General features: G+C 36.0%; 1 protein-coding gene across 2 annotated transcripts in view; it reads left to right on the top strand.

Moving 5' to 3' along the window:
• rab11fip3 (RAB11 family interacting protein 3 (class II)) overlaps positions 1 to 12,837 on the top strand; it is a 37,584-nt gene that overhangs the window by 4,352 nt on the left and 20,395 nt on the right. For both annotated transcript variants that reach the window (XM_067435381.1, XM_067435382.1), the window contains exons 2-3: positions 3,865 to 3,958; positions 9,426 to 9,499. In XM_067435381.1, coding sequence (XP_067291482.1) covers positions 3,865 to 3,958; positions 9,426 to 9,499 — 168 coding nt within the window. The remainder of the gene's footprint in view (positions 1 to 3,864; positions 3,959 to 9,425; positions 9,500 to 12,837) is intronic.

The raw sequence follows: 12,837 nt of genomic DNA, 5'->3' as shown, positions 1-12,837 counted from the left end.
AACTTTTTGGGGTATTTTTCTTCCCCCTTATTTATGTTTAATTACATTGTGACTTTTAGTTATTGCTATATCTTAACTTGAACAACAACAACAAAATCATTTTAAAGGAATATTCCAAGTTAAGCTTAATTGACAATGTTTATTTTTATTAATGTAGGTTTTTCTTAGAGCAAAAAAGCAGAAATGTGAAGCTTTATAGTTTTTAAAATGTATTAAAATTTGTCTATTATTGGAGCTTTTAATCACAATTTTTTTACAGACATTTTATTTAAAGTTGTACAATTGGGTATAACTTGGCATAGAAATTGTTTTTTACTCTGTTTTTTTGTGGCTATACTATTGAAACTGAATATTGTAACATTAACTAATTGTTGCGATTCACTTTCATTGAAAGTGCTACATTTTTTATATAAAGAAAAAGAGGGAGAATTAGCGTTTTTTGGTATAATCGATATTAAGTCACAATATCTGTCCAATGAGCTTAATTTGTACTAAAACAGGAATATTATTTTGAGGTAGCTGAGTAGAAAAATCCGTTTGACTAAGTTTCGATATCACATCATTGACACCTAAACTGAAGGAAAATCAATAATAGTTAGTGTATAGAGTTGGTTTGTGTCTTTGATGCGAGTTCATCTAACAATATATGATGTTCTTTACCAGTGTAAATGTTGGTGCACTAATGTTTATAGATTGGTTTCATGTTATGTACGTGTGTTCACTGTATTTGGCAGGTTAGTCGACAAGTGATGCTGGATATTCAGAAGGAGGATGTATTTTATATTTAAACTGCTTTTGTGACGTATAACAACAAGCGCTGAATGTACCAACTTCAAAATCCCTCTGTGGTTATTTTGCCATTTAGATGAGAATATAGATTTGTGTTTCCCGTTAACTCCTGATCCCCCGGCCACGTGGTATTGTGTGTTTAAGAGAGGATGAATTGGATGCCGGAAGTCTGGATCTTTTGTGACTGTTAAAACTGCTGATCAGATCAGCTGAAAGGTTAAACGGCCAGATGAACGATAGGGAGGGGTGCATGTACAGACGCACACTTAGTCTTTTCGTTATTGTTACTCATCTTTTCTTAAATGCACCTTGGACTATACATGCATATGACTTCTTTCTTTTTGCATTTGTCTGAGTTTTTAAGCTTGTGACCATGTAATACAGGTTTAAAATTTAACTTTCCTATTATGTGAAAAGCATCACACATTTGCAACACTAAGCATGTTTGCATGTTCTTTATAAGGTTGTTTATGATTTCAGGAAGGAAATTGCATGCCATACTTCGTCTCAGCCTCAAGGGTCATTCCTTTGTCTGTCTGACTGTGATTGGACTCAAATTTCCAGAGATTTCTTCTCGTGATTCAGGTGTACATTATAAGAGCTTGCTCAGCTGGTTGGCACTGAGATGGTTTATGACTGAAGAGACAGGTAGACAGAAAGTGATATGATTTTTTTAATTTAGTCTCGGACATGTTTTTAGTAAACACTGGAGAGTGAGTCTGTGTCTGTGTTTGCCTTTCAATATGATGTCGTTTCCATGTTGTTTTATCTTTATGATACGGTTGCTATGGGATTGCATGATGTTAGATGCAAATTCTTACCCGGAAGTCACATTTTCCAACAAGGAACTGTAATTGGTATCAGGTTACAGCGCAAAAATGTCCATATGTGTGACTCAGTGCATATCCATGAGAAAGCTGATACAGTGCATCTTAAGAAAGGTAGAATAATTAATCTGAACTGAGCCACTCATGTGACTGATTCGTGACTCACTGGTTTTCACGCCTTGAGTTGAGATGCCTCTATACTGGGGTTAAAACAGCTCACATTACACTTACTCATTACCTAAAGCAATCACTTGATTAAGAATATTTGGTCAGAAAATACCAGGAAAAGTCTTTAAGGGCCAGTTGTTCAAAATGTTTAGAATCAGAATGATCTGGATTTGGATACATTTTACTTTTCTGCTGGTTTTTGAAAGCAAAATTTGACTTGATTACCCTGATCCGGGTACACACTTTTTCAAATGACCAAATCTGGATTACTAGTGCTCTACAGAGCCCCTAAAGGGACATAGTGAGGAGAAGAGGAATTTATATATATATATATGCTATTTCAATTCAATGCTTTTGCATTCTTGTGTAGCGTCACCCGAGAAACTTTGCGTTCTCTCACAAATAACTTTTGACGGGTTCATCTCTTGATTGTGCCAATGTAGTTTACAAAAACAGTGATAAAACAGTTTAAATGTAAAGCTGCAGTATGTAACACTTTTGCAGTAAAATATCCCAAAACCACTAGGCCAGTGTTATATATTTTGTTTAGTTGAGTACTTACAATATCCCAAATGTTGACCTCTAGTGGAGGGAAAAGTTACATAGTGCACCTTTAATTTAATATTTTTGTTTGAGGTTTACAACTGTTTGGGTATTATTTTATGCCGCCAAAATCTCTTTTTTACTTTACTGTAGGCTACCAAAAGGCTTAATAAATTATAACTAACTTATTATTTATTAATAAGTTATAGTTATATTAATAAGTTAAGTTAATAACTACTTCTAATTTATTACTTTAACAATGAATCTAATCAAGAGCAAAATACAAAGTAGCCTAGGTGTGTGTATTACATTATACAAATGTTGTATTTTTTGAACAATTTAAAAGGTTTATTACATTTTTGTTCCTGAAATCCATTCTTCTGCTGGAATTTTTTTTGATCAAAGCCAAGTATCCCAATCTTACTGAAAGGTTTTGAACAACACAAACTGAGGATTTGATCTAGATTGAATTTTGTGATATTATCTAATTTCAGAATCCTTTTTTTTTCTTCTGTTGAACAACCCATTTTCAAGATTTGATCTAATCCGACAGCCGAAATCCTATCGGATTACTTTACAACAACTTGGCCCTAAGTGATTGCATACATGTTAGAAATTGGCTATTGATAAACTGCTAGTATTTATTATACAGCTATACTTGATTCTGAATAGTGATGATGAACCGTTCTTTTGATCAGGTACCTTTTTAGTGAACTGGTTAACGTTACTCAATCAATATTCACTTGTTTCGCACTTGCCTGACAGTCACTACGACTTGTAATGAGCCGATATCATCCAGGAGTATATGATCCTGCAGATTTTTGCAGCTCATTCAGCACTTCAGTTTCCTATGTGGTAATTTAAACTCAAATCAATGCTTGTCTGTGTGTGTGTGTGTGTGTGTGTATTTGAGAAGTACAGTAGATGTGTAATTTGTTGCCATTGGGGCTAAAATATCACACACTCAATCAGAGTTAAATGTTTAGGCAACAGTTTCATCATGTTTTGATTTCTCAGTCGGAGGTTTTTGAGTGTGTTTGGAGCTTCTCTTCACTTGTGCTCTGAGAAGTTTGCGACTGTCAGGTCTTCTGTTGCCTGGTTACCGACTGTGTGCAATTGTGTCTGTTCACTGGAGTGTAGCGTGTGTGTGTGTGTGTGTTTGAGAGAGAGAGATGCGGGGAATGTGTGTTTTGTCACTATATGTTAGGGATCGTCATCGTCAGATTTTGCCTTTTGTTTTGTTTATCTGTAAGTTACAAAAAAGAGATCTAAAATGAGCCTTTGTCACTTTTATTGAATCACACAAACAGTCTCTTATTCACACTTGGCATAATTTCTTTATTTTAATTTTGTGCAGAAGTTAACATCCTTACATATTAATAAAAAAGAAACACTTGTAAGATGACACATTTCTCCTACTATTTCCATTCTTTATCTTGTGGGTAAATCAATGTATATGTGTTTTGTTGTCAATAAATGTATGATAAGTTATCTCTGCTGTGTCTGTGTAAGGTGAATAGTTTGTTTGTGGTTTCAGGTGAAGGATCTGACGCGGTTCTTGGATCCCAGCGGTCTGGGTGTGATCAGTTTTGAGGATTTCCACAGAGGCATCAGTGCAATTAGCAATGAAGGTACAGCACACACACAAACACACACAGTTGTGTTTTTAATCACTTTGGGAGTTTCCATTAACATGTGTTGTTCTTAATTACAGATGAATTACATAATAGACTAACCCAAACCCTAAAATACAACTTTTCTCATTTTCAGAACAGAATAAAAATATATTTTATCCTCATTATGAGGACATCTCCAAAAGGAGTTGTTTTAAAATATTTCTCAAGGAAATTCATCATCAGTTTTGTCCATAAAACAATAGCAGAAACACAAACATCTTGTTTTCTTCATGACTGAGTCATATGTAGGGGTAACGGTCTATGACCCAGGACCATTTGTAAAGAGTGAAGACCAAGAGTCAGGAGTGCAATTAATTAAAGAAAAATTTACTGAAGAATATTTTGCGGTTTCATCAGCAGAAGCCAGCTTCAAGTCTCACAAGGAGTTTGTAGGCCACGCTTCTTCTCTACCCATCCATCGTACATACAATACCCATCCTGTCTTCCACGTCGTTACTGCAGGTTTAATGATTCTGATTGGTTATAGAAAATAGTCATAATAAATCTCCACACATTGTCAGTTAATCAGATGCACGTGTCCATAGATAACTTGTTGACGCTTTCACCTCGGAAATAGGCATGTCGTGACCTTCCAGGTCTGGAGCAGGCGCCAGCTTGGCCAGAACAACATCCTGTCACTCTCCCCAAGATGCCCGTAATTCACCTTCAACACTGATCTGTTACCCAAAATCCTGCTTACATATACAGATACACGGTCTCTCCAAGGTTGGAGTTGATTGAGCTCCAGTTCTGACCAGAAAGTTTCCCAAAACATACTGATAATATGCTTTCTCTCAGTGAGAGGTACAGACAATATTCAAACATAATTATTAAGCATTTCAGTAAAAGAAAATATAATATAAAGTGAAAGACCAATCCATATTTCATCTCTGGAAGCCAGGATAAGTGAGTAAGCACTGTTTCTGCACTCCTGCCATGTTAGGGGTGTGTGATACCTCCAAAATCCAAACACACGACGTTGCTATCAAACATTTAGCAACACATCACAGATCTCTAGGCCAGCCCAATAAGCAATCAGTGGTTCAGTGATTAAGTAATATCATACCTGGAAAGAATCATTAAAAACATATTATAATAATATAGGAGGATAAATATTGATTTAAGACTTTGACTATAAATATAATTAGGATATAGGTATATTGAAGCTGCAGTGGATTTCAGATAATCTGACACTATTTGGTAATGATTTGTCCTGATAGAGAGAGTTTCATGAAAACATCTCTTGAAATGCTGTGAGTGCAAAGTAATGAGTCAGAGCATCTGTGAATTGCTCACAGTGAATCATGCTGATGAACTGGGAATTTTACAATTATTTTAAAGAGAAGAGCTTTGCTTACAAGTGTTGCTTATCCCTTGCTGATAAACTAAATCTGCACAGGAGCGTTAACATGACTGACATATTTCCCCCTCTGGTGAAAATCAACATTTTAATGTTGTTTATATGTCTGTGCGTTTTTTTAATGTGCTTTAAGACAAACCATTTTCAAATTCAAGTCAACTCCATTGCTGAGTATTTTGTTCTTAAAACTGCAGTGAACCAAAAATCGACTGTTTCTTCCATCACAAATACCTTGTAACCAATCACATCAACATGTGGGCGGGCTTTTGCATAACATTACCTGCTATGAAGCAGGAGGGTCTCGAGATGCCAGGTTATCCCTGTATATTTTTCTGTTGATATGAAAAATCAGGTACATTTAGCAATATAGTGTATAAATTATGTATATTAATGTAATGGTGAAATACATGTCTTTCTCCACTCATATTAATTACTGTTATGTGTCTGCAGTTTTACAGTGATATGTAAAACAATTTACTATTGATACATAGACGAGCATGTTTTAGTGAGTGGAGTTGGGGCTCATTTGCATATTCATGTTTAAGTATACTAAATGAAGCAAGGGTGTAGAATTACATTCAAGCAATTGTAATCTAAGGCATGAGTAGACTTTTTTTCATAAGAGTTTTTTTTTAATTTGTCATTTTGGTGAACAAAGATGAGTTTTAAGGGATAAAAATATTGACTTCAGGGTAACTTTAACCCTGTAAGACCTGATTTTTGATCACCGTACATCTCGTGATCACATGAAGGATTATGTTGACTTCTGGACTGATTTTTGTGAGAATCTGCCGTAAATAATGATGTGCTATATTTTCTACAATCCATGCATGTTTCATGAAGTTATGAGAAAAACTTGCATGAAATCTATATTTGTTTTTAGTAAGTGCCTGTGGGCATATTAAGCTGATCAGATGACCCTCATCAATGGTGAAAACAAAGCAACAGGAGCATGTTGAAGGCTTGATCTGAATTTGTAACATCTCGGATTTTGTATGTAAAAACAATTCTTGTGATACTCATTTGGTTTCATTTTCTATTGTCTCTTAAACAGAGACACAGGGAGCCTGCACGCTAAGAGTTATAGCTAAATTAAACATTCAATTGAAAGGAATCATAAGATCATACATATGACAGGACCTGGGCTTAATCTCAAATATCATGATCATCCTCTGGTGTCTGCTGCCATAGTTTTCTTGGAGACACCTGTATTAGACACCTGCTATACACATTTGAATCTGCTCTAAACCTTCAGAATAGTTCATCTGGGTTCAGTTAACAAGGGATGTGTTTGAAAACCTTGCAAACTCTCTTCCTAGTCACACTTTTTTTGCCATCATAGGGACCTTTTATTCTTCCTAAAAGTTCTTAAAGGTACTAACTAGGTAGTGTACATAAAAAGCTTTTGCATCAAATATTTAAACATGCTTATTTCGTAAATATTAGTCTATGTTGGAGTCTCACTATTTGTCCAATAGAGAGCATGTACACTCCCCATCTGTCTTTAGATCGATCATGATGATGGGGGAATAGTTTAAAGCACTTCGCTTGGGTTTTCTACTGATATCACTTCAGTAATGAGGATGAGGTCATGTTTCTAATGGCACTCTATGTTTCACGAGTCAGATTTCGCTTATCATTAATGGATGAGTTACTGGAGCATCCACCTCTCTCTGCTTGTCCATTTGTACTCAATAGCATTTACCAGGTCATGGAAACATTTTTTAAAGTAGGAAAACCTCTGCGTGGTTACTAGAAATGATGGTTGAGAGATTTCCGTGGCTGTGCGTTTCTGAACTTTTGCTTTTATGTGTTAAAAAACATTTGCGGTGGAATGGCAGCTGACTAAATAAGCTTTGATGGCGGAAAAATCACACCAGTTAGGAGGCTCTATAACTGAGCTCAAATGAACTAATCTGGGGTACGTTTTCCCCCACACTTAACCACCATAGTTTGTTGCATTGTTGGAGAAACTAGCTACCTAGTGCTGCTCGATTTGGATAAATTGAGTAAAATTTTTGTTGTTTAAAGGGTGGGTGAAACCCTCAGTTTCAGTCAATCTCATGTCAATCTTGAGTACATATAGAGTAGTATTGCATCCTTCATATCTCCGAAAAGTCTTTAGTTTTATTATATTTATAAAAGAAATATAGGCTGTACCGAGTCTTTCCGGAAAAAACCGAGCGCCTGGAGGCGTATCGTGTGGGCGGAGCTAAAGAATGACAAGCGCGCAAAGCGGTGACGTCCTCAAGTGTGGAGAAACCCATCGCTATCGATCTCAGCTAATAGATATATGATCCAGAATCATTCAGAGGCTGAAATAAATTGAACAGGAGAAACAGCAACAGCAGAACGTCCGTCTCTGTGGTATGTACTGTATTTAGTGGCCTGTCAACATTTGTGTGTCTTTATTTGCAGTTTATGAAGACATGATTCAGTTTATGGACTATTGTATGCGACTAAACCTTAGCAGTAGCAAGCAAAACGGTTTTGCACGTCAGACTAGTGTAACGTTATACAGAGAACAGCAATGGAGTCCATTAGCGCGTTTTAATGACGAAGCACGCGATCGCGTCGTTTACTGATGTTTACTCACGTGACGATAGCCGACAGCACAGACATTTGAAGCAGTTTAACTCACCGGCTGCTTCCAAAGCAGGACTGAACCTTTATCGCTGGGACCGCTCCGTCAAAAACACACTTCTTTGGTATGATTTGGTAAAGTCCTGACAGCAGTGAACGGTGGAGATCCACTTTGCGATGCGAACGGAAGTGGTTGTGAAGCTTCTCGTCATTTCTGCGTTCAAATTGGTTCAAATGCAGCGCTGCCTTCCCAGAATGCTGTGCTGAAGCGTTGAAGTCGCTCGACGTCACCCATAGGAATAAAGTGGAGCGCGACGCGGAGTATAACGACGACTGGATCTGCACCTGAGAGAGTGTTTATGGGCGTGCGTTTCCTCTCTCGCTCTAGTCACGCGCGCGCACCCTACCGGGAGAAGAGCCCGTACGGCCCATACAAGGACCTTCCGCTCTATTAACGTCAAGCCGATCCATACTCGAAAAAAACTCTCCGAAACTTGTGAGAAACCGGAAGGAGTATTTTTGACACAGAAATACTCCATCAAACGTCCAACATTAGTTTTTGAAACTTTGTCTATGTTTAGGATGGGAATCCAAGTCTTTAACAGTGTAAAAAGCTCAGTATGCATGAAACAGCATTTCACCCCCCCTTTAAAATACAATCACAATTCTCCCATGATTCTGAATAGATGTGTAATTTACTAGAGGTTCTTGTAAAATGTTAATTGCAATAGTCTGTTTAAAAATATTCAAAATACAATAATTGTTAATTTTTTAATTAGTTCACTGTGATTGTACTTGTCAAAGGTTTAATAGACACAGACAGATCGCTGTCATTTAAGGAATAAGATTGCGTGGGTGTTAGAATTGAGAATCGTACTCTTTTAACGATTAATAGTGCGTCTCTAAACAGAAAATAGACAGTCATAATAAATCTCCTCACATTGTCAGTTAATCAGATGCACGTGTCCATAAATCACCTTTTGATGCTTTCTCCCTGGAATTAGGCATGTCGTGACCCTCCAGGTCTGGAGCAGGTCTTCAGTCAAATACACACTTTAGAAAACATTTGTGAAGAAATAAACAAAAAGTGGTTCTATTGATTAAGTAATATCATAACTGGAAATGATTGCTTTCATTATAATTGAATTAGGATAAATATCTAAGGTATTTTTTAAATGTGAGTGTCTGAATCCAGACCAAAAATATGCTTTCTTCTATCCAACATCTTCTCATTCATAAATATTCCAGCTAGCTGAAACAGACTATTACATAAATATAGTTTCCTGAACTCCAGACAGCCCAGTTGCTCAGTGCAACATATTCTATCCATGACTGTTTACAAATGAAAACAATGTCATGACCCGCTGCATCTCCAAAGCATGGTGATGTCCATCAACCCAACAAACATTTGTCCATCTGCCCACTGCTATAACTCGATGTTTTAAAAAGTAAATGCTTTTCTTTGTGTTTCTCACTCAGGTTCTGATCCAGACCTCTACAAGACTCATCTCAGTGCAGTGGAAGCCAATGGACCTCCAGAGGAATATGATGAGGTAATACACACCATACTTGTTTTCTCCTGCCCTCTTGTCATGATGAGTATAATAAATCAGAATTTCAGGACCCCACTATTGCAGAATGGTGGAATCCAGACCAGCACATTCCACAAATTCCCCAAAAGATTGAAAGACCACAGACGATCTGCTGAGAACATGAGAAGCAGAGCATGTGCATTGTTCTGCCACAGCGCCGACTGCTGGTTTATTTCAGCCGTTTTTTTGTTTTTTCAACAAGTTGCAAAAACACACTTGCGTTTTATTGGCCTATTGTCGCACAGCCTGAGCAAACTGAGACAATAACCGAACATGCACTTTGTTTTCTCACATAAATAGTTATGGAAAGATAAGTTAATCTAGTAATTAGTTTAATTAACTTAATTAGTTAAGCCGTATACGGCCATTCTACATTTACTTCACTATGTTACTATTAAATCCTAATGTAATCATGACAAACTATATATTGTTGGAAAGGTCTAACACTCCTGAAGTGATGTGTCCATTGTGATAAAATAAAAATTATGATAAAAATTACATGATGACATTAAAATAGTAATTTTTGACGAGCCCCTCAAAACAAATCTACATCATAACAGCAGTAACTACTTTATAATGAAAATCTTTTCTTATCTTGACAAAACATATCATTTGAAAGGTCTGAGTCTCAATGTTCCATATTTGGTGACTGTTTTATGATGGAAGTGATATTTGGACAGAAATTTACAGAAAAATACATCAAATAAACAATCAATGGAAATTGAATGACACCCGGTGGCTATTTTTGGTATAGCGCCTGAACAAAATCTCATGGGGACTTCAATTTTTGTGATATCAACTTCAAATTTGGAACACAATTTGGAAAGACATATGGCTTTGATTTCATAGTAATTTTAGAGTAAAACATTTTTTTGTAAAAAAATTATTTTATATAAAATAAAAAAATTTAGTACTGGATTTTTTATTTTCAATAAATGTAAACTTCCATAACTTTTCTATTATTTTATATTTTGAAATGCTTTACTTCAGCAATAATCTGCTGATTGCCATCTTTAAATCAAGACCAAACTTAAGTCTATATTCCAAAGCATTCATGAATTACAGCCCTTTAAGTTTGGATAGTGCATTTTCATGACTATTCTCAAAAAGGGGGGTGACAGTTAAAGGGTTAACTAAGAATAGTATATGAAACCGTTCTTAAAGTAAAATTTCTAGGTAAATGCTTTTGTGCATTACTATATTTTTTTACTCATTTATAAAATTTGGGGTGTATTCTAGATTTTTAGTTCATTTTAGTATTTTCACGAAATTTTGATTTATTGAGATTTAAGAGGTTCATTCAAAACCAGTTTTTATGATAGAAAATCGTGTCTTATGTAGGTTTTGTATTTTAAATACTGCTATTTAAGGCTTTATTTTTTATTTCAGTTTTATGTTTAGTTAGTAATTGTATTGTTTTAGCTTTGTGTAATGGTAAATTATGTCTTTTGATATATTATTGTATATTTATTCTCTAGGAATTTATAGCATTGCGTAAATATAACTTTTTATATTTTAGGCTAGCTTAACTAGTTTCACCATATTAAATTTTGGTTATCTTAAAGGCACAATATATAAGATTTTTGGATTTAAATATCCAGAAACCATTAGAATAGTTTTATATATTTAGTTGACTTGTGTACGTTATCCCAAATGTTTCCAAGAATGTTTAAATCCAGAGAAATAAGACTTAACCAGGACGGTGTCAGTGCGTCGCCTGTCAATAACATCATTAACGTTTTCCCCCGATATTTTGTTGAAACCATGGAAAAACCAAAGATGCTTTAATATATGATGTGTTTTATTAGACAGCTGAGCAACTGTTTGGATCATTTATCGACAGAAAACAAATCATTGTTCTACAGCTCAACACAGTTAGTCTTATTGTTTAAATTTGGTTTTCTTGATTTAATGTGAGTAGCCTACCATGTTTTACCATGTCCAATATTGACCTCTTACTGCAGTGTGAACAAGTGTCAGCCGCGGTTGGTTTACCCAAAAATTATTTCATTAATTACTCCCCCTCATGTTGTTGGACACCTGTAACACCTTCGTTCATCTTCAGAACACAAATGAAGATATTTTTGTTGAAAGCTGAGAAAGGCTTCAGAAAGGCCTCCATTGGCATTCAGTACATTTCCACTCACAAGACCCATAAAGGCACTAAAGACGTCGCTACAAAGTCCATCTCACTACAGCGGCTGTACAATAATTTTACAATGCACCGAAAATAGTTATTGTGCGCACAAAAATCTAAATAATGACTTTATCCACCAAGTCAGTGACGTGAACTCGACGCATGCGCGAGAATATGACGCAGATCCGCCGTTCATGACCCGGAAGAGGAGGAGCCGCTATCGCTTGAGTTCACGTCAGAGACCTACACGGAAGACAATAGCTTGGCAGATAAAGTCTTTTTTTTTTTTTTTTTTGCAGACAAAAACTATTCTTGTTGCTTCGTAAAATTATTGTACAGCTGCTGTAGTGAGATGGACTTTGTAGCGACGTCTTTAGTGCCTTTATGGGTCTTGTGAGTGGGAATGTACTGAATGCCAATGGAGGCCTTTCTGAAGCCTTTCTCAGCCTTCAACAAAAATATCTTCATTTGTGTTCTGAAGATGAACGAAGGTCTTACAGGTGTCCAACGACATGAGGGTGAGTCATTAATGAAATAATTTTCATTTTTGGGTGAACTAACCCTTTAAGCAGTCGTCAGCTCAGTGAAATCAAGGCATCATCAAGCTACGCCTTTTGTTTTGAATACATAAATTACATATTGTGCCTTAATATGTGCACCTCAGTGTTTATTGACCTGTCTATAATAAGATTTAATTATAATAAAGTAACACACACACTTTTCCAAAATGCATATGTGACTCAATATTCACAGCAATATTTAGCATATTCATATAAATAGAAATGTGCTTCTACGGAGTCTTGTTTTTTTGCAATCTGGTTTTCCTTTTTTCTCATTTCGGTCTTCCCGTCACTTCTAATGAAACACACACACACACACACCTGCATGTTTTCCGGTGGTTCATGAATGGCTGTGCTGTTTTCATGTTTGCTTTAAAAACGCACTGGCTGAGGTGGTTTGTGTAGCACCTCATCCAGAGGAACAAACACACTTACACACACATATGCTTGACAATATACAGGACATACTGGTGATAGAGTTAAAAAATAAATAAAACACACTCCTGTCATCCATCAGAACATATGAATGTTGCAGCACATTCTGTCCTGAATAAGTGTTTGTGTGTGTTGAGTGTGAAGTGTTAATGTTTTGCTACATGAGA

Source organism: Pseudorasbora parva, chromosome 24, assembly GCF_024679245.1.
Source record: "Pseudorasbora parva isolate DD20220531a chromosome 24, ASM2467924v1, whole genome shotgun sequence".
Classification (NCBI taxonomy): Eukaryota; Metazoa; Chordata; class Actinopteri; order Cypriniformes; family Gobionidae; genus Pseudorasbora; species Pseudorasbora parva.
The sequence above is the reverse complement of the archived record's forward strand: the minus strand, read 5'-3'. Positions and strand labels throughout refer to the sequence as shown.